This window comes from Pan paniscus, chromosome 17, assembly GCF_029289425.2.
Source record: "Pan paniscus chromosome 17, NHGRI_mPanPan1-v2.0_pri, whole genome shotgun sequence".
Taxonomy (NCBI): domain Eukaryota; kingdom Metazoa; phylum Chordata; class Mammalia; order Primates; family Hominidae; genus Pan; species Pan paniscus.
Genome location: NC_073266.2, coordinates 40,366,484 through 40,390,230, shown reverse-complemented (window position 1 = coordinate 40,390,230; position 23,747 = coordinate 40,366,484). Strand labels below are relative to the sequence as shown.

The 23,747-nt window shown below is 36.9% G+C and overlaps 1 protein-coding gene across 10 annotated transcripts in view; it reads right to left on the bottom strand.

Annotated features, from left to right (window-relative positions):
* RBBP8 (RB binding protein 8, endonuclease) overlaps positions 1-23,747 on the bottom strand; it is a 98,502-nt gene that overhangs the window by 63,730 nt on the left and 11,025 nt on the right. For all 10 annotated transcript variants that reach the window (XM_055102762.2, XM_008968602.5, XM_055102759.2 and 7 more), the window contains exons 3-4: positions 15,692-15,734; positions 12,462-12,557 (exon numbers count right to left, since the gene is read on the bottom strand). In XM_055102762.2, the coding sequence (XP_054958737.1) occupies positions 12,462-12,557; positions 15,692-15,734 (139 nt within the window). The remainder of the gene's footprint in view (positions 1-12,461; positions 12,558-15,691; positions 15,735-23,747) is intronic.

Genomic DNA, 23,747 nt, shown 5'->3' with positions numbered 1-23,747 from the left:
TGATCTAAAGGACTAAAACTAGGACCAATGGGCAGCAATTCTACAGATATAAACCTAGTATAAAGAAAACTTTCCAATTACAGTATTTAAGGATGGAATGTGTTACCTAAGAAGGGAGTGATTTCATTTGTCACTGGACATGTTTAAGCACAGAAAAGACGATCACCCAGAAATTCGGAAGGTAATTTTAAACACATGTTGCATAGATCGTTAGATCAGTGGTCCCTAAACCTGGCTATTTCTCAAAACCACCTAAGCAGCTTTAAAAGGGAGGGAGGGAGAAAGAGAGGAAAAAGATTTGTAAGTCTACCCATGATCAACTGAATTAGAATCTGCAGGGACGGGGCCCAGGAATCTGCTCAGAAGCTTCTCTTCACTGATCGATCCTTAAAGCTTTAGAACGGGGTGTCCAATCTTTTGGCTTCCCTGGAAGAATTGTCTTGGGCCACACATAAAATACACTAACACTAATGATAGCTGATGAGCTTAAAAAAAAAAAGTCAAACAAATTTCATAATGTTTTAAGAAAGTTTACAAATTTGTGTTGGGCTGCATTCAAAGCTGTCCTGGGCCGCATGCAGCCCGCAGGTCGTGGGTTAGACAAGCTTGCTTTAGAATAAGGCACTCTCATCTTCTCCTACCTATGTTCTTTTCATGTCTTATCCTTACATCGAGCCATTTTGTTAACAGTGAAAATCTAATGCCTGAGTACTTAAAATATATACACTTGCCCTACCACTCACTCTGGAGTTTAAGAAGTATGGTATGCCTTGAACCTATGGAGCCATCCATGGCTTGCAATAAGTTTCATCATCAGCACTCATTACATGCTTAGCTTTCCTACCTGTATAACTGGGCCCCCAGCTCTTCCACTCATGCTTGGCTTTTAAGTCTGGCTTAAACTCACAGCTAAGAGAAGGGTTAAACAAGGCTAACAGGCATCTGATATTGATGCTGATCTCCCAGCTACACATGCAAGTTTTTCTTTTTTGTCATTTGCTTTTCCTTATTTCTTGCTGATTACTGGTCACATACATATAATGCTTTTTACAAGTTAAACTAGGAGCTAGTACAACTTTAATTAAACAAACAAAAATGATCAGGTCTGTTGGAACTGTTCCTATTTACCAATAATCTTTACAATTTTGAAAAATCATGTCACTGACGAAAAATGCAGTTAGTGTTACTTGAATCATCAATAAACATACTTGTATCAGTCACATTAATGATCATTTTATACAAAGGAACGAGTATCTCAACAACTCATCTTTTAGAACAGGCATACCCGTAATATTTACTTTCTGATATACTACAAATCAATTTTCTCTATATACTTGTGATATTTAAAAAATAATTATGTATGTAGGTAGGTTATATTATTTAAATTTCATTTCAGGATACTAAAAATTACATTATAAAAAATTTTTATAGGCCAGGCACAGTGGCTCACTCCCATAATCTTAGCACTTTGGGAGGCTGAGGCAGGAGAATCTGCAGTGAGCTATTATTGCGCTACTGCGCTCCAGCTTGGATGACTGAACGAGACTGTCAAAAGAAAAAAACTTTTTTTTTATAAAGGGAGACTGTAATATAAGCATTGATAATCATTTGTCTTTTTTGTTGAGACAGGGTCTTGTTCTTTCGCCCAGGCTGGAGTGCAGTGGCATGATCACTGCTCACTGCTGCCTTGACTTCCTGGGCTCAAGTGATCCTCCCACCTTAGCAGCCTGAGTAGCTGGGACTACAGGCACTCACCACCATGCTGGGTAATTTTGTACTTTTAGAGACAGGGTTTTGCCATGTTGCCCCAGCTGGTCTCAAACTTTTGGGCTCAAGCGATCTGCCTACTTGGCCTCCCATGCTGGGAATACAGGTGTGAGCCACTGCACCGGCCTCTGTACACTTTAAGTTGGTAAACTGTATGTTATGTGAATTTTATCTCAATAAAGTTGTTTTTTAAAAAATAGTAAAGTTCGGCCAGGTGTGGTGGCTCATGCCTGTAATCCCAGCACTTTGGGAGGCCGAGGTGGACAGATCACAAGGTCAGGAGGTTGAGACCATCCTGGCTAACATGGTAAAACCCCGTCTCTATGAAAAAATATAAAAAAGTTAGTTGGGCGTGGTGGCGGGTGCCTGTAGTCCCAGCTACTCGGGAGGCTGAGGCAGGAGAATGGTGTGAACCTGGGAGGCGGAGCTTGCAGTGAGCTGAGATCACACCACTGTACTCCAGCGTGTGTGACAGAGCAAGACTCTGTCTCAAAACAACAACAACAACCAAAAAAAAAAAAAAAAAGAAAGTTCATCTTATATAGATTTTTACCACACAAAAAGACCTTGAGGGGGAAAAGCAAAAGCTATCTAGCATTCCTGGAAAAATCTGGGAAATGATACAACCATAAAACAAGAGTATACACACACACACACACACACACACACACACACACAAACACACACACACACATAAATATAAAGCAACAATCAACAAATAATAAAAAGTTCTTGGATATTACGTACGTGATTGTCAAAATATCTTCAATAGTAGGGTTGGAGAATAAAAGAAATCTCACAGAACATGGAAGAAAAACAAGTAATAGAAAATAAGAGAAAAGATGATAAAAAATCAGTCTCTGACTAAGAAGTGCTCCAGAAAGAGAGACCATTAAAAAATAGAGAAAGTGGCAGAAAAAAATTACCAGACTTTGAGTGCTAGTTTTTAGGTTAACAGGTTGAGTGTCCAGTGCAATGAAGGAAACACACACACACAGAGCATCACAAAGGTTCAGAACAAGGAAAAATTTCAGAAAGGAAAAGAAAATCTGTTACCTACAAAAGAATTAACACGAGAATGGCAGACTGTATCAGTACTGGAATGCTAACAATGAGAAATACCTTCAAAGTTTTCAGGGAAAACTATTTTAAACCTAGAAATTAATATCCAGTCAAAATATCAACTATATTTAACAGTAGAATAAAAATATTTTCAAGAATGCAAGGACCCTTTGAAAATTTAGTTCCTATGCCTGCTTTTTCAGCAGTTACTTGAGGGTAAGCTGTAACAAAATGAACTTAAAAAACCAATAGAAAGGCCCACATTTATCGATCACATTCACTGGTGTATCCCCAAGGTCTAAAACAGTGCCTAGAACAAAACAGGTGGTTCATAAGTATTTGTTGACTGTTTAACATGAGAGAAATGAAATAACTGAATTAATGCAGGGATCTAATGAAGAGAAATCCAGAATGACAGCTTTCTAGAATAGTCTAGAAAGTGAATGACCTAAATTAGTACAACAAGTTTTTTAGACCAAGAAATATTTCTTCAAGAAAAAGAAGTGGCTGAGCACAGTGGCTCATGCCTATAATCTCAGTACTCTGGGAGGCTGAGGTGGGAGGATGGTCTGAGCCTAGGAGTTCAAGACAAGCCTGGGCAACATAGGAGGACCTTGTCTCTACAAAAAAATCAGAAAATTAGTCAGGTGTAGTGGTATGTGTAGTCCCAGCTACTCTAAGGCTGAGGTGTGAGGATCACTTGGGCCTGGGAGGTAGATGCTGAAGTGAGTCAAGGTCGCGCCACTGCACTCCAGCAGAGCGAGACCCTGCCTCAAAACAAACAAACAAAACCTACAACAAAAAAAATTAATGAATGAGTAGAATAACTAAGGCATTAAATAATATTAATGATGTAAGGAAACATGGTTCTTGTCTCAACATGAAAAAGGGTAGTGAGAAATTCTAGAAAAAAACATTTAAATAAGTCATTATCATAACATAATTATGAGCTGATTTGAACAACTGATTGGGGACAAAGTAAAAAACAATGCATTTCATCTGGACATTAGAAACAATTAGAAACAATTTCCCTCAGTGGCAGAAAGGCCATGACATCAGATATGTAAAGAAATGCAATTCTAGCTCTGCAGTGAATATTTATATAGTCAATAAACTCAGTTTACTATTTTCCAACTTCTAGAATCAGCTTATAAACAAAATACAAAAAAGACTGAAATCTGGTAATAGAAAAGAATATAACTATTGTCAACCTTGACCATATTTATATTGTAAAGGTTCAGCTGATCAAAGGCAGAGGGTAGAAAGAGCGGAAAAGTGGTAGAGGAAAGGGTAAGAAACACGAGTATCTTCCTGTAACATAATGGTAAGAACAGGGAAACTGTTTACAGGTGAAGCAATATAAAACAAAGACCTAAATATATACATTAAGGTTGAAAGGTAAAATAGAAGAGCTAAAACAATAACTTTTCAAATACAGGAGAGGGATTTTTAAAATATCACTGGCTAGATGGTTACAAAATGAAGCAATATTCCCTAGCTTATTACTTTCAGTTTTTCTTATCACCTACCATTCTTGATAATAGTAGCTGTGAAAAAGCGTCAATTTTTGATTGCTGATCCTAGTTTAAATTTAAATAGATGCAAGAAAATGTGCTAGCTCCTGTTTCCATCAGCATGGTTCTATTGCTTTCCTCTTGCCTATCTTCCACTGCTGCTGCTAAAGAAAAAACACTCCCAATTTCACAAGAGAATGCAGTTTCAGTAGCTATGTAACAGGTAAAGGGAAAAAAGAGCAATTCCACAAAAGGCAGAAAGCAACATGCATTCTGAGTTTATTCCAGTTCACAAGGATGAAGAAATAAAAGCTTCCATTTGCTACTAAAACTTATCAGAGTAACAATTATGCTCAATTGTTTGCTGTAGCCCAAAAAGATTTATTGACATTTATTCATTTTCATTCAATATGGTTTCACTGTTTACTTACAATGTGCTCAGTGCTGTAAATACAACAGAGATAAAGGTAATGCCATTTCTTTAAAAAGCTTATAGTCTACCAGAGAAAGACAGGCAAAAAAAAAAAAAAAGAAAAATTACAACAAAGTATAATTCATACTGTGACAGCAGAAATACAGAGTACTATGAAAGCACACAGCAACTTAACCTAGTCTAGGAAGTTAGAGAACGTCTCCTGAATAACATGATGTTTAAATTCGAATCTATGAATAACAGCAACACAAAAGCGGACACTTGCTTCAGTGTTTGAAAAATAGTTGCAGAACCATAAATCTCCTGATTATAATTATCAATTTTCCCTTTAACAACATCTGAAAATGAGTTCACTGACTGCCAAAATGCTTTAAAAAATATTAAACTCTATTAGACAACTGTGTTTTAACTTCTTTGTTCAGATTTTCAAAAAAAATGCATTCTATCTACTTCTCCAGCACAGTGACTGTTTCTTAGATTTAGTGAAATACTTTAGTTCCTTGAAGGACAGTCTGTAAATATACTCATTAAACATAATAATAATTATTAAACATAATATAAAACATAATAATCATTAAACATAAATGAGCCATATAAAATTAGAACTTAGAACTTTTTATTATCTAATTTACTTTTACTAGGTAATTCCCTTCATTGAAATATCTCAGTGTTTTCCCATTAACATATTAAGAATTACTTTGTTTTATGAAGAGTAGGCTGAATTACTGTTCAGAAATTTTAACAAAATAGGCTGAACACAGTGGCTGATGCCTGTAATCCCAATACCGTGGAAGGCCAAGGCAGGAGGATCACTTGAGGCCAGGAGTTCAAGACCAGCCTATGATCAACGCAGCAAGACAGTCTCTATAAAAACAAAAAAATTAGCCAGGCATGGCGTGGTGCTTGCCTGTAGTCCTAGCTACCTGGGGGGCTGATGTGAGAAGATCTCTTGAGCCCAGGAATTTGAGGCTGTAGTGAGCTATGATGGTGCCATTACACTCCAGCCTGGGCAAGAGTGAGACCCTGTCCCAAAACAAAACAAAACAAAACAAAACAAAACAAAACAAAAAGACCAAACAAAAGAAAAAAAAATTAACAAAATACATGTTGCTTTTTAAAGGTCTCAGCAAAATGTTAATTTGTACAGATTTTTAAAGCTTACTCTAGATAATCATTCTTACATATGACATAGAACTAAAACAAAATTTTAAATAAGGCAGAAATTCACCAAAAGTTACCTACTTAGTCCTTTAAAGGTAGTATTTAGTTAGCAACAATTAAAAAAACAAAAACGAAAAAAAAACCTTCCAAGGAAACAGACTATACAATAGGCAATGCTGAAGACCTGATATTTCAGAGTGTCTGTTTCGGTAAACTTTAGATCAAGCACAAATACTTTGAGATGATCATTTAAGATGTAATTAATTTATATAACATTAATAAAGTTAAGACAATATAAAGGGGAGGCATCATGAAATAGTAAAAATGGAAGCGGGGATCAGATTTAAGATATAAACCTGGCCAGGCGCGGTGGCTCACGCCTGTAATCCCAACACTTTGGGAGGCCCAGGTGGGCAGATCACGAGGTCAGGAGATCGAGGCCATCCTGGCGAACACGGCGAAAATCCGTCTCTACTAAAAATACAAAAAAAAATTAGCCGGGCGAGGCGGTGGGCGCCTGTAGTCCCAGCCACTCGGGAGGCTGAGGCAGGAGAATGGCGTGAACCTGGCAGGCGGAGCTTGCAGTGAGCAGAGATTGCGCCACTGCACTCCAGCCTGGGCGACATAGTGAGACTCTGTCTCAAAAAAAAAAAAAAAAAGATATAAACCTAATTATGTATTAACTATGTGATCCTGGGAAAGCTTCTTTGCTCTTTGCCAGCTAGTTTCCTCACATGCAAAATGGATCTATCATCTATCTTGTAGTGTTAATAGAAAGATTTAGCGCTGGATGCCTAAGTACAAAGTGAATCCTCAATACATACTAACTACTGTATTTAAAAAAACAGATCTTCAGCTTAATTAAATGGAGCTTCACGAAACAAGAGATAAATCTTTAAGTGTGCCCAGAGGAAATTTTGGATTTGCATTTGAAGAAAGGTGAGCAAAAGCAAGTCTACAAAACAACGAGCTACATATCCCTCATCCCACCCCGACTCCCTGCCACCAAATTAATACCACCTAATGAATTACAGGCCCATGTACCTAAGGATGTAAAGGTGAATGGAATGAAAGGCAAGGGAATATTTAGAATGAGAAATACCAAAGCAGCATGGCATCCACCAGAGGTAGAATAGATCTTAAAGAGAAAAGAATCTAGTTTTAAGAAATGCAGAATAAAACACATAATTTTAACAATTAAATATATCAACTGGCTGCGCACAGTGGCTTATGCCTACAATACCAGCGCTTCGGGAGGATGAGGTGGGAGAACTGCTTGAAGTCAGGAGGGAGGGATCTGGTAGGAGGTAACTGAATCATGGGGGCAGTTAACGCTATGCTGCTGTTCTCTTGATAGTGAGTTCTAACGAGATCTGATGGTTTCATAAGGGGCTTTTCCCCCTTTTGCTTGGCACTTCCTCCTGCCATCATGTGAAGAAGGACGTGTTTACTCCCCCTTTCGCCATGATTGTAAGTTTTCTGAGGCCTCCCCAACCATGTGGAACTGCGTGGGAGGGAAATGTTGGGTTGGAGCCTCCACACAGTCCCCACTGGGACACTGTCTAGTGGAGCTGTAATAAGACGGCCATCATCCTCCAGACCCCAGAAAGGCAGATCCACCAACAGCTTGCACTGTGCACCTGGAAAAGCCACAAACACTCAATGCCAGCCCGTGAAGGAAGCTGGGAACGGGGCTGTACCCTGCAAAATCACAGGGGCAGAGCTGCCCAAGACTGTGGGAACCCACCTCTTGTATCAGCATGACCTGGATGTGAGACATGGAGTCAAAGGGGATCATTTTGGAGTTTTAAAATTTGACTGCCCTGCTGGATTTTGGACTTGCATGGGGCCTGCAGCCCCTTTGTTTTGGCCAATTTCTCCCATTTGGAATGGGTGTATTTACCCAATGCCTGTATCCCCACTGTATCTAGGAGGTAACTAACTTGCTTTTGATTTTACAGGCTCACAGGCAGAAGGAACTTGCCTTGTCTCAGATGAGACTTTGGAGTTGGACTTTTGGGTTAATGCTGTAATGAGTTAAGATTCTAGGCAACTGTGGGGAAGGCAATGATTGTTTTGAAATGCGAGGACATGAGATTTGGAAGGGGCAAGGAATGGAATGATATGATTTGGCTGTGTCCCCACCCAAATCTCAACTTGAATTGTAGTTCCCACAGTCCCAACCATGGGAGGTAACTGAATCATGGGGGTGGTTACCCCCACGCTTCTGTTCTTGTGGATAGTGAGTGAGTTCTCATGAGATCTGATGGTTTTATAAGGGGCTTATCCCCCTTTTGCTTGGCACTTCTTCCTGCCATCATGTGAAAAAGGATGTGTTTGCTTCCCTTTCTGCCATGATTGTAAGTTTCCTGAGGCCTCCCCAGCTCTGCAGAACTGTGAGTCAATTAAACTACCTTTCTTTATAAACTACCCAATCTCAGGCAGTCCTTTAAATCAGCATGAAAATGGACTAATACAGGGAAAAATAAAAATAAAAAATATATATATAGACTACATAAAAGAAAGTAATTTAATGGGAAGGAGATGAGGCACTCATCCACTGATTTCTTCTCTGAAACGGCCTGGAGAAGAAAAACTACTTAAAAAGGAAGTACAAGACTGCAAAGGTTACCAGAACAGGAAGCTCAACCTTTAAGCCATAAAATGAAGAGTGTTTTGAAGACACTGGAAAGCAATGTCTTCAAGGGGCAGGATGAAGAATACTATCTTGGGGATGAAATGGAGAGCCAATTGTATTAAGCCAATGTTTCAAGAAAAACATAATGAAAATGTTATCCAGTAAATTTGAGTGTAATAATTTTGGGCTCTAACAACTTGCTAAGGAACAACTAAACAGGAAGAGTACTGGAAGTCAATATAAGTTGGCCAGTCATCTTACTGTCTCCTACCACAGTAGGAGAATAAAATCTCTGGCTCCACCTTCTGTGCTGTGAAATCCTTCACCTGTCTCCACACAGGTGAATACACCAGGCATCCCATAGTCAGATCCTGCTATAAATGAGGAAAGCAGGGCAACTATGGCTCCAGGACTCCCTGTTAGCTTTGTCAAAGCTCTCTTACAAGTACAGTATCCTCTTCCCTCTCTTCTTCACAGAGTTAGAGGCATGAGGGTCTGACAGCTCTCCCAGACGCCTCATTTCTTACAGGTATTTTTCCCAATAAATCTCTTCAGTGTCCAAAGTCTTATTGATGTTTGCTTCTCAGAGAACTCAGGCTAACATATTTAGTTATTAATACCAATCTTGAAATTTTCTTTACATAGGAATGATGGAACAAAAAGCATTCCTAATCTCTTGGCGTTAATGCCATTACTCACTCCAACCTCACTGCTTGTAGAAAGTGGTGTAATGGTAGAAGTGAGAGAAAAAACGTGGTGAAATAAGAGAAGGAAGCTCTTCAATGGCTGGAGTTAAAGGCTGAGAGAGATATGTTCCCTGAAATCCTCTACTACATATCCAGAGAAAACAGAAGGAAGTGCCTCACCACACACTACAGATGAGTAACTAACGATTTCCTTTCCATTGCTGACCTGGGAAAGGGTGAGTGGGAGAGATGGCTTTCTAGTTTCCTGGCTTCTCAGCTAGACAGCCTAGACATGGCTGTGTTATATAACACAGATTAGAGTGCTAAAAGTTGGAATCATCTTCCAATTAGGAGATAGTATATGTCTTATTAAATATCTGTTATGTACTGCTGCTTCCATTATCTCATTTAAACTTCAAAATAGCCCTGCAAAGAAGGTATTGTTAGTGGTCAAGCCCTATGTTCCTGGCTTTTCTTCTATTTTAATAGTTTCTCTTTCTCAATTTTTTGCTGGCTGGGTCCTTATTCTTCATGAAACCTTAATCAGGAATGCCAAAGGATTCAGCCCTAAGACCTCTTCTTTCTTCCTATACTATTCAAAGATGTCCTTAAGAGATCTACTGAATCCTAGATTCACATATACATCTATCTACTTGACATTTCCATTTGGATAGAGAGGCTGTTGCTACCTACTTATATCCCTTTGTTATTCTCCTGCTTAAGTGGTTCCCATCACAATTAAAATCCAAACTTTTTGCCTATGTCCCTACAAAATCTAGTTGTTGCCCCACTAGATTTCCAATCTCACTCCTATCACTCATCCCCTTTACTCATTAAACTAGAACCACAGTAGACTTTCTGTTCCTCAAATATTTCAAACTTATTTCTACCTTAGACTTTCACATTTGTCTGTTCTATTTCCTTTTGTCTCTAGTTCTTCAAGTGGATGGTTCCTTTCTGTCAATCAAGTCTCAGTTAAGACAGCACCCCAACTCCATGGAGACAGAAGCTCCTGTGTTTAGGATCCTTCTAGACCTCACCCCATGTATCTCTTCATTTGGCTGTTGACTTGTATCCTTTAACGAATTTTTTGTAATAAACTGATAAATATAAATGTTTTCCTGAGTTTCGTGAGTCACTCTAGTAATTATAACCCGAGGAGGGGGTTGTGGGAACCCCAATTTAGAGTCTGTCCAAAGCATGGGTAAACAACCTGGGGCTTGAAATTGGCATCAGAATTGAGGGAAGGACACAGTCATGGGGACAAAGTCCTCAACCTGTGGGACCTGATGCCATATCCAGTGTAGGAATTGAATTAAGAGGATACCCAGCTAGCGTCTGCTGTAGAATTAATTGTTTGCTTGTTGGTAGGGGAAACTCCTCCTCACATCTGGTGTCTGAAGCATGTTGTACGAGTACAGTGGGAAAAGCTGCGTTTGGTTTTTTTTTCTACACAGATCCTGTGGTTACTCAATTACATAATTCGATTTTATTTTCTTCATAGCATTTATAATCTGAAATTGTCTCATTTGTTTGTCGTATGGCTCACTCCCAACCTTTGAAAATTAAATATATGCACAGACAGGAGTGCTAAATTATATTCACCAACTAAGATATGTAAGTCTTATTCAACTTCTGTTATGTATTGTTACTTGCACTGTCTCATTTAATCCATGACATACTAGGAAAAGTATCATCCCTAGCCCCCTAGAGCAACACCTAAGACAGCAAGGACTCAAATATTTGTTGTGGAATCTGAATTAAGAACACAGGGTGAAGCTGGAATTCAAAAACATATGTGATTCTAAAGCACACAGGTCTTTATTCCACAATACACTGCCTATTCCAACAAATGTGCATCCATTGAGTTGGTAGTTGCAGAAAGTACTCAATTTCAGTTTGCACATATGAAGAATATTAAATTATTTCACCACTAAAAGGGTAGAGACAAACTCAAATCACCCAGCCCTTCCGTAACATATACAAAAATACCAAGAAAAAAAATTTTTTAAGAGACAGGGTCTTGTTCTGTTACACAGGCTGGAGTGCAATGGCACAATCATAGCTTGCTCAAACTCCTGGACTCAAGCAATCTTCCTGTCTCAGTGTCCTGAGTAGCTAGGACTCCAGTCACATGCCTGGCTAATTTTTAATTTTTTGTAGAGATGAGTTCTTTCTATACTGCCACGCTGGTTTTGAACTCCTGGACTCAAGCAATCATCTTCTTGCCTTGGCTTCCCAAAGAACTGAGGTTACAGGCATGAGCCACTATGCCTACCCTGGAAAAACAGAAACTATAAAGAAAGTATGGGATATTGTGGGTTTGTTTGTTTTTTTTTTTTTTTTGGAGACACGGTCTTGCTCTGTCACCCAGGCTGGAGCGCAGCAGTGCGATCATAGCTCACTGCAGCCTCAAACACTTTGGACTCAAGCGATCCTCTAGAGTAGCTGAAACTACAGGTTCAGGCCATCATGCTCAGCTTTTAAAATTTTTTGTAGAGACAGGGTCTCGCTTTGTTTGTCCAGGCTGGTCTTGAATGTCTGGCCTCAGGCGATCCTCCCACCTTAGCCTCCCAAAGTATTGAGATTACAGGTGTGAGCCACCACGCTTGGCTGGAATATTGTTTACTATAGCAGGTAGGTAGTTTATGGGTCCTAAATAGCACTTACAATTCAGAAAAGGGAAAACAGCAAATGCTGGAAGTCTTTTCTAATCCTCAGCGTTAACCTCATAGGAGTGGGAAAGAAAGAAGTCTGTGTATGGAAGTGATAATATTATCTCAGGAATACTCAGAAAGAAGATCCCTAGACTCCCTCAAAGTGAGGAAATTTGCAAAGAAGAAAAGAGAACAGCAAGAGCAAGAAAAGACGACAGAAACAGAATTGTGAAGCAGTTTCCACCTACTTAGAAGTAAAACTGGAATTAAAGCATTAAATGAATTAGAACATTGCTACCCTTGAGCTTCCACTACATCAAACACCAGATAAAGATATCATTTAAAGGGTGAACTGATGTGATCTCAGAATTAATGAAAATCTTTAAGAATAGATCCTTATTTTCATAAAGTATTCATTCAAAGGTGAGAGAAGGCTGTGGGAAAGATCACTTTCAATCCCAAAACTAATTACAAATTAAAGTCAATGTACTTCTTATTATGGAGGAAATCACTTCTTACTCAAGACCTAAGTGCCAGACTCACCGATCTTCTAAAACTTTAATGGTTTCATGAAGGACTTTCTGCTGTTCCCTCAGCTGTTGATTTTTGGTGAAGAATTCTTCTAGTCTTTGTGCATCTCTAAAGGTCAAAAAATAAATAAGTTTTTCAGATAAAAATACTCTTAACAGGGTAATTCTAAGAGCTCCACCGTGTTTATATAACAAATTTCTTGTACCAAAACAAAACAACTGAAAAGGTCAGGTTGGAATATCTTGTAAATCACAGTTCAAATTATACCAGAATTTTCTCTGCAGAGCTCTTATATACCATAAAGGTATCATGCCACTATTGACTCAACTTTGTCAAAATAGCTATCAAAATGTACGTTATTTTATTATTTTGCATATATTTATTAATGTAAATAGTATTTCTCTACTCACATCATCTCTTTCAATTATGGGGAACTCATACTTTCTATTTTACTAATTTCTGTGTTGTTTAAAATTTTTACCTGGTCTTGCTTTTAAGTCAGAGCTTACAGTGAAGTGGACGAACGGGAACCCTACGCCCAGATGCAAAATGGGTTTGAGTCCAGCTCATTTACCAGCTGTGTGACCTGATACAATTAACCTAAACTCTCTGTGCCTCACAAAGTGTATATACATTAATACCTACTCCAAAAGGTCTGAGAAATAAGTATTAATGTATGTATTGGATACGGAACAGAGTGGCACACAGTAGGCTTTATGTTAAGTGTTTACCATTATGACTTTATAGTGAGAAAAAAAACTAACAAAGACAACCAGAATCTTCTTCTACTTAAACTTGATTACCTTCCAAAGTTGTCATATTTTACCCCTCTATCATTATTTTTAAAAATCACCTTATTATATAAAGTATTCACATATTTTAATTCTAAGAAAACCCATTAGAAATTTGATTAGGATTTTCTGTATAGTCTTGAAGCTGAAAATACAATACTGTGATTCAAACACCTTCTCCCAGTCCCTTGAAGGGTCTAAAATATCAAATCAATTAAGAGTGGCAAATCAGTCTGTCATAAAAAGTAGATGTCAAAATGATTGTGTCAAAGTGGCTAGAATATAGTGTCACTGGCACCAAAATAGATGAGTAAAACAACTAAGCCAAAATGTCAGGTATCAAACATAGAGGGAATTTCTTAAATATTTGTTGAACAGTTTATATTAATTGAAAAACCAATACACGTAAGAGCAACACCTTCTGGCTATACAACAAATATAGTTATGGTAGCATGTAGGGACATCTGAGAACTTGAAAATAACAGACAGTAATATATCATTGAAGCTTGTTAACCTGGCCATTTCTCATTTAACAAAAATAAATAAATAAATAAATAAAATATTTCCTAATACTTCTAGAAAATATATTTAATTCAGAAGGAACACCAGGTTTTCACTGATCCTATTCAGCAAATACAACCAGATAACTTGTCTAAGCCTGGAGGTGTGATTAATCATGTTCTAAAACAGACTGCCAACATCTATTCAAATTTAATATTTAACTTAAATAATCTGTATCATAAAATACAGTAAATATTACATTGAAAATTTACACACACATTTGCCTTAAATAATCTGTATCATAAAATACAGTAAATATTAAATTGAAGATTTACACACACATTGAAGATTTACACACATATACATTTTCACTCTTAAGGAGTGAAAAGTTAATAGCAAAGGGTTTTTTCTTAAATGATGAACAGAACTCTGTAATAGTAGTGAGTTATCTGATTTTCCCATATTCATATATTCCATTACTGTTCTATTTAGAATAACGCAGAGCATGACAGTATTTGTCTTAAAGCTAAACTATTTATTATGTAGATGAATAACCTAAGTTAAAGTTAAAACCAACTTCAATTACTTAATAAAATATTCAGGTCAAGAAAGTGGTAATATAAAGAGCATTTACTAATTGCAGAAATAATTTAACAAGGTCTTTAAGAAAGCAAATTGATGAATTCCAGACAGTGCAAAAAGAGTCATGCAATTTCAAAAACAGGGAAGTGTCTAATATATTAAAGACAGGTCTACCCTGGACCTCATCCAAAGGAAGAGTTATTATTACACCAATCACTAACTTCATTTCTAAAGCAAGCTCAATGCCATTAGCAGCATTTTACTAAAAACTCAGTATCATTTTCCTAATTGGTGGCCTTCTGTCTTTCTAAGGTAACTGAACATTTTAAATACAACTGGCATAAGAAGCTGGGTAAATCTTGTATTTGAAAATGTAACTGTAATAAAATAGATAACAAACCTTCCTGTCTCTTTTACATACCTATGCAGCACATTCAACAATTTTTTCATTACTTTTAAATCAAATGTCATATATGGGGGCTGGGGTGGGGGGATCTATAGGGAGGGATAGGAACTACTATGAATAAAATGGACAAAACATTATGTTCGAGTTATACCCTCTACAAAGAAACTTTGTGATAAGGAATCAAAAGCATGAAAACAGTGCTGCACAACTGGAAAATTTTTTTTGTCTTTACAATTCTTTAAATTTCTTAATTAAAATAATTTTAAAAGAAAACAAGAGTTTATCTGAAGGTGAGTAGTCTATATTCCAGAATTTCTAAATTTCTCAGCAGCTAAAGAGAATTTTCTTAGTAAGTGTTACAAAGCTACTCTGCCATCTGTTTCAGATTCCTGAATGTGGAAGCTCTAGAGAATCATGAGTAAAATATGTTCCCGAACTTAAAAAATCAGATCTGATTTAGAACTTTATAAGCAAAACAATTCGGAGAATCTTCAAGTAATTTCAAACTACCTAAAAGGAGTCTTAAAATACCCATTTAGTTTCCATTCATATGAGTTTAGAAATCCCAGAATTATTCTGCTCCCCGTCTTGTAGCATGTTGAATTCCATGTGTTAATTATGGCTCAACAAAGAACTCCGCTGACGAATCAAAATGAGACTACAGATCAATTGTCATTTTAATACTTTATGGGAAAAGATTACATATGTAAGTTGTATTACAATATAAACATACATAATTAAGGCTACACTTAAAATTGCAAAATTATTCTTTTTACTTTAGAATTTGAAAAAAAAAACTGCTGCTGACTATCCAAGGCCCATACTAAGTAGGGCCAATTTTTTTTATAAATAAGACATTAAGGTCAAATTGGACATCAGTATCAACTACTCTATAAATGTCAAATTGGACATCAGTATCAACTACTCTATAAATAACACGAGTATTACATACTGATACTTACAAGATTCGTTCCTGTTTTAGCTTGGTTACTTTTACTTGTAAACCTGAAAAGTAAAAAGAAAAGGTATTACTTCTACAACAGTTCCTTTATGAGTCAAATGCTCCACTATTAAGTCACATCAGTCTGGCCTCTAAATAATAAACCAGGTCTCATTAGTTTACAGTATATGCCCCTTACGTGTACCCTGCAGTCACAAAAGCATATCTGCAATGTATTGCTTTTAGTCTATCATATGACAGTCAAATGGAATAACATTTTCCCCATCTAAAGTAAGTTATTACCTTTCTAATAGCAGGGCAAGCATATAATTAGAAGTTCACTGTAAATGAAGGTCTATGTTCTGACATAGCCTGTGTATTTGCTAACAGCAATGGTGTTTATGTAGGCACAAATCTTCTGGGATTAAACTAGACTGTGGTAGGAAGTCCTGGACTAGTAGCAAATTCCTTATGGAAAAGTACCTAACAAAAGGCATGAATGTTTTATCTCAAGATATCTATTACATGAATTTTTAATTTTAATTAAGTCTGATACAAAACATAAGAGAAGACCACTGCCTATGGACTCAGGTAATTACTGAGAAGAAAGCAGACTGACAGGCATTGAAACTGCAAGGAAGGATATGGACAAAACAGGGTGACATTTCTAATTTTCATGAACAGTAATTAACAAAAGAAAAAAGTCACTGAACAAATATGAAAATACATACATCATTAGCAACTAAATATAAGTCAAACCAAAACAACTAGCAAAATTGTAAAAATTATAATATCCAATATTGATTTAAAAATGTTATTTAATCGGCTGGGCACGGTGATTCATGCCTGTAATACCAGCACCTTGGGAGGCCAAGGTGGGCAGATCACCTGAGGTCAAGAGTTCCGAGACCAGCCCGATCAACGTGGAGAAACCCCGTCTCTACTAAAAAGACAAAATTAGCCGGGTGTGGTGGCACATGCTTGTAACCCTAGCTACTCGGGAGAATCGCTTGAACCCGGGAGGCAGAGGCTGGGGTGAGCTGAGATCCTGCCATTGCACTCCAGCGTGGGCAACAAGAGCGAAACTCCGTCTGAAAAAATAAAATAAAATAAAACAAAACAAAACAAAATAAAATAAAATGAAGTTATTTAATCAAATATTAAAATAGTAAAAAACTAGAAAATTTTTTCTAGTTGAATATTGCTTTGCTCTCTATTTTCTCTATGCTCCCCATTTTCTGCAATGTGATTAACATAAAGGGGAAAAAAGCCCTCAATATTTACTCTTTAATTTCTCAATCAGTGCTTTTACTATTCTACAATTTACCCAATTATAGATCTACTCAAGAATTTTTATTTGGTGGCAGTTAGTTACCAATAAATAGTTACTAGTTGACTGATTTCCGAAGAATCCAAGAATATTTACTTTGTGCCTTTGGTAGTTCACAGATTCTATCAAGTTATAAATCAGAAAAGTTTTTCATATATGTGTATAGAAACATTAATATATTTATCATTCCTAAGAACATAATTTTTCTTTATTTGTTAAACTTGACACAATCTTTTGGACAACATAATTTAGACAAATACAAATTTTAAAAACAAACCTATACATTTCCCAACCATGGTCACATAGACACTAAAGAAGAAGTCATCTCTTCTTATTGCCCTCCATAGTAATGATTTACTGCCAGGAAATCCATATATTGTGGAAAAATAAAGGCCCTGGAGAATTTTTTGGATGTTACATTTTTTCCTTATGTCTCAAATTTCACCTTCAGAAAATGTCCAACTGATATGACACATTTTATCTTCGATTCTATGCTCTATAATTTGAATAAATAAAATGTTATAAATAAGATGGTGAAAAAAATGTTACCGATAAACCTGTATTGAATGTTCACAGCAGTCTTAGCCAAACATTAGAAACGACCCAAACATCCTTCAATAAGTGAGTTGTTTAAAAAACCAAAACCTATGGTGCATCCATGCACATTTTTTACCTTCTCAAAAATGTGCGAAATTTTACTTGACAGTTTTTTTTTTTTTTTAAATTTTGGCTGACTTCTAACCATCAGTTCTGCCTTTAAAAGTGAAAAGTGCAGCCAAAGATGAAATGGATTCTTGCCACAAACCATTTTAAGAAAAGAAACAATGAGACAGAAAATCCATATAAACTTCAAAAGAAAATCCTTGGGAAACAGGGGAAGAACTACTCTTTTATCTGGTAAGCATTCAACACCTGTGAGGCATTTGTTCTGTCACGTAGATTACCCTGAAACAGGTTTATAAGTGTATATGTGTGTGTGTTTAAATTTTAGCATTTGGTATTCACCAAGTCAATTAGGAATCTACAATTAGAACCCCTATAAAGTGTGCTTTAATCCTGCTCCACACCCATCGGAAGGAATGAGGCTATACAACAATGTAGCTCCTGTATGAACAGGTAATCTGTTGAACAAAGTATCTGGGATTGTAACACTGGCAACCTAAGATACCTATTGAGGAAACAGTGTTCACAAGACCAAGCACTGTGCTACAATTAACCTTACACACACTCATACATAAATTTTGGAGGAAATGAAACAATCAAGGGCCTGTATATTGTAATACACAAAGCAAATTTAAGAGTTCAGAAATGAGGCAAGAATTCCTTATGCATTAACAAAAATCACTGCTATGTTCTTATTTTAGTTCTTTACCCAGACCAAACCATATATATATATAAAATGTATGTACTGTCATTTTAAACAAGTTATTTATGGTTCTGAATTATAAATAATACCCCTAACATCACTTTCTTGACAAACAGTGGGGGCTTTATGTACAAATGAAGTAATTAAACTTCAACCAAAACTACTACTGCTAGCATTTCTATAATTGCCTAACAAATTATTTAAATTCCAAAGGCATACTTAAGCTGTGCTCACTTTGCTTAAGACTGAATTATCTCAAAATGGGTAAATTAATTTTTGTGGATTTTATTATTTACAGATGTGAATGCAAATAAAAAATAAAAGGTGTGACAGTTACTGATAATAATAATAATAATAATATTATTATTATTTTTGAGACAGGATTTCTGTCACCCAGGCTGGGGTGCAGTGGTGCAATCACGGCTCACTGTAGCCTTGACTTACCAGGCCCAAGCGATCCTCCTGCCTCAACCTCTCAAGTAGCTGGGACCACAGGCACACACCACCATGCCTAGCTAATTAAAAAAATTTTTTTTGTAGAGACAGGGTCTCGCTTTGTTGTCCAGGCTGGTCTCAGACTCCCGGACTCAAGTAATCCTCCTGCCTTGGCCTCCCAAGTGTGTGCCACTGTGCCCAGCCTGACAGCATTCTTAATAATGAGTGGGACAATTCCTTTCACTGTTAATTTGTGCAGTCTTAAGATAATGTTCTCTTTTTAGAATGTTTGATTCTATGTATAGAAAATAAATGGAGCAATTAAAAAATGAATCAAGAAATATTTATCCTGTCCTATTAGAGCCCCCAAACTTTCCCATTTCTTCAAGGTGTTTCAACTTTGCCTCACAAAACCTACCTAGTTTTCTTTGAAACTGATTACCATATTTACTAGACACAGAAAATATGTTAGCTAGATGTTAATAGCAGACGCTGGCATAGGCAAAAGATCATTTATTAAAATAGTGGTATTCTGAAAATAAATATTTTAAATTCTATCTTATTATTTGTGCTTTTGATAATAAACTTGATACTGAAAAAGATTTTTAAAGGCAATAAAATTTTGTACCCAAATAAATATGCTTTAAGACTTTTGAAATTTAAAGAATTCTGAAGTTTCCATTAAATACTGTGAGTTCGGAATTTAAAGCATAAACACTGTATATCATCAGTAACAATATGTGACACTGATACTAGCAACATTTGTCACAAAAGGAACATATCATGAAATGATACAATCATGAAAGGATACAATTATCTTAAAGGATATAAAAACTCGGTCATAAATGTCTCCAGAATTTTTCAACAAAAATGGTCTGGTTTGCATATTGCTAGTCACCAACAGAAATTAGAGCATTTTGTCTATTCTTGCCTAGTTTTAAAAGACATGGACGCAGTTTATTATATTGTTGTGATCAGTGCACATACTGTTATATTTTGCTATCATTTTATCATGTTTTGGCAAAAGAGGCAAAAATAATTCTAAACACGTGTAGCAGAGCATTCAGATTCAAGCAACTTCCTATGGGTACATTTCTGTAGCTAAGTAAAAACTATATATCTCAAATATTACCATTCCCAACATTTCTCTTTTATTTTTTACTGACATGAAGCTTTAAAAGTCATGAGTCAATTTTGATTCCTATATATACCTTAAAACCTGCAAAGTCCAGACAAGTCCATGTTTGATGTCTTTCAAACAGCTTCTTACACTGGTTTCTACAAATGGATTCCCCACCTCCTTAAAAAAATTAAGTTCCCTTCAGGCATGTCTTTGATGTTATCACATAGAGACTCTAATTTTATATGGAACTATGTGGAACATATTAACGAAGGCATGGCCCAAACCAAAATGTTTTAAAATGACATATCTACTTAAAAAATAGTACTTATTCATTTAATACCTTTAAGAATCCATAAGTTATTTGAAATTGGGAAAGTGGCATGATCAATATAACGTACCAAAGATTATCTTCTCTTATGAGCTCATATATCCAATACCTAATATTCATAAAACACATGGACCTTATCACATACACCAACAATTACTGTATTCCTCCCTTAAAGTTATTCAGAGTATAGAAACTTTTGTGGGAATGTGATTAGAACATAACCATGAGGAGTACACTTTAAAAGAATTATCTACTACATAATATTTGTAAGCTTTATATATTCTATAATTTGATAAATATGGCATATTGTTCCTATTAAAGAGTATACCATTTGTTTCTTGATGCTTCCTCACTGTAAAATAGGGATTTCATGAAGATCCTGTAACACCAAAGAATAGGAAGAAGAAATCTGTCAAATATTTTATTTCTATTAAATTAATAGCTTATAAATAGCCAGGCACAGTGGCTCCTGCCTGTAATCCTAGCACTTTGGGAGGCCGAGATGGGCGGCTTGCTTGAGGTCAGGAATTCAAGACCAGCCTGGCCAACATGGTGAAACCTCATCTCTACTAAAAATACAAAAATTAGCCAGGAGTGGTGGTGTGTGCCTGTAGTCCCAGCTACTTGGGGGGCTGAGCCAGGAGAACTGCTTCAACCTGGGAGGCAGAGGTTGCAGTGAGCTGCGATCATGCCACTGCACTCCAGCCTGGGTGACAGAGTGAGACTCTGTTTCAAAACATAAAAAACAAAAATAGAAATCAAGAGTTTCAAGAAAGTTGCAGAATATAAAATCAACTCACTAAAACCAGCTGTATTTCTATACACTAACAATGAACAATCTGAAAAGCAAATTAAAAAAAAAATTCTATTTACAGTAGCATCAAAAGAATAAAATACTTAAGAATACATTTCACCAAGGAGACAAAAAACTTGTACACTGACAATGAGAAAATGTTGCTGAAAGAAATTATAGAATGACCAGGTGTGGTGGCTCACACCTGTAATCCTAGCACTTTTGGAGGCCAATGAGGTCAGAGGACTGCTTGAGCCCAGGAGTTGAGACTAGGCTGGGCAACAAAATGAGATCCCTGTCTCTATAAAAAAATAAATTAGCCACGTTTGGTGGTGCATGCCTGTAGTCCTAGCCACTCTGAAGGTGGAAGCAGAAGGATTGCCTGCACCCTGGAATTTGAGGCTACGGCGAACCATGATTGTGCCACTGCACTCAAGCCTGGGCAATGAGGCAAGACCTCATCTCTAAAAATTAGTAATTAAAAATTTAAAAATCTTAAAAAGAAATATAGACCGGGCGCGGTGGCTCACGCCTGTAATCCCAGCACTTTGGGAGGCTGAGGCATGCGGATCACGAGGTCGGGAGATCGACACCATCCTGGCTAACACAGTGAAACCCCGTCTCTACTAAAAATACAAAAAATTAGCCGGGCGTGGTGGTGGGTGCTTGTAGTCCCAGCTAGTCAGGAGGCTGAGGCAGGAGAACGGCATGAATCCAGGAGGTGGAGCTTGCAGTGAGCCGAGATGCCACTGCACTCCAGCCTGGGCGACAGAGCAAGACTCTGTCTCAAAAAAAAAAAAAAAAAAAGAAATATAGAAGACACTAATAGAAAGGTATCCAGTGTTCACGGACTACAAAACAATATTGTTAAGATGTCAATACTATACAAAGCAATCTACAGATTCAATGCATTACCTATCAAAATCCCAAATCCCAAAATCCCAACATTTTTTGCAGAAATAGAGAAATCTGTCCTAAAGTCAAGGCAAGATGACAATCTCTTCAGCATAGCACATACCATTTTACATAATTTGGATCTATGTACATTTCTAGCATCATATCCTATCCACCTCCCCCAAAACTCCAATCTCCCATTCCATTTCCTCTTAGAACTAAACCTAACTATCCATAGTTCCTTGAATAAAATCAAGCTCTTATCTGCAAACTTTTGCATGTGCTATTCTCTCTACTCAGAAAATTCCCTCCCCTTCCACCATCTTCCTTGCCTGGCTAATTAGACTTAATCAATTATCAAGCCTGGTCTGACATAAACCATGCACAAACCCACTTCCCCATGCAACCACACACACCCTCAGTTCTTCCTTCATGTTTTCAGATAATAACATAGTATAGTGCATTAAAATTCTAGACTAGAAATTCCCTTAAAGCTAGCACTATATAGGATTTATTCTTATTCACAAGGTCTGGCACATAGTAAGTGCCCAAAAAACATTTCTTGAACATTTCTTTGTGTCTCCATGAACACTGGGGCTTGAAAGAATACTTTTGGGGTTGTTCATATTTCAAAACTCATTAATTAATAAGGGTATCACCAGAAATTTTGCAAGAAACTAAACTTACCATGGGAAAGTTCTTTTTTTTTTTGAGACGGAGTTTCGCTCTTGTTGCCCAGGGTGGAGTGCAATAGTGTGATCTCAGCTCACTGCAACCTCCGCCTCCTGGGTTCAAACGATTCTCCTGGGTTCAAGCGATTCTCCTGCCTCAGCCTTCCTGAGTAGCGGGGATTACAGGTGCGCACCACCACACCCGGCTAATTTTGTATTTTTAGTAGAGACAGGGTTTCTCTATGTTGGTCAGGCTGGTCTCGAACTCCTGACCTCAGGTGATCCGCCCACCTTGGCCTCCCAAAGCACTGGGATTACAGGCGTGAGCCACCGTGCCCAGCCTACCATAAGAAAGTTCTAATACAGACCCACATACTACACTTTAGATTCAGGTTGATTATGTTTTAATAGTACTCCAGTGTAATGATACAGCTATAAAGCACTGCAATATTAAACTTATAATAGGTAATCAAGAAACAAATGTAATATGAAGCATTTCTCATACATAGGGACATAGGGAAAGTTACAGAATTAAAGTATATTAAAATTTAATATTAAAACCTTGAGCTTAGCTTCATATGGTGTATCTTTTAACACAAATAATATTTACTCATCTCAACCACAATTGCTTAATCCTCTATAAACTCCTTGCACTTCATAAAAACCTTTTAACTGTTATTTCACTGTATTGTAATTATCTGTTTACATGACTCTACTAAGACTGCAGGCTGTCTGAAGGTAAGTGGCCATTCACTTTTGTATTTCAGTGCTACGGGTTTGTCAAATGACTTTATGTAGTATTTTTATGTCTATATCCTGCAAAGAATTTTATAGAAGAAAATTAAATTTAGAGGTTAGGTAATTAGGCTAAGATCACAGAGCAAGTGGGTAAATGAAATCAGAATTCAAATGCAGGTCTTCAGTCAACAAATTCTATACGTTTTCCACTATCTCATACATATTACCACAAGTAAATAACAGCAAGTTGTATACAAACTATGTTCTGTGGTTAAAAAGCACCAATTTGACCATAAAAATGAATCACAAAAACTGCAATTGTAAATGTCCTCTAAAAATGAGATCTGGGGCCGGGCGCGGTGGCTCACGCCTGTAATCCCAGCACTTTGGGAGGCCAAGG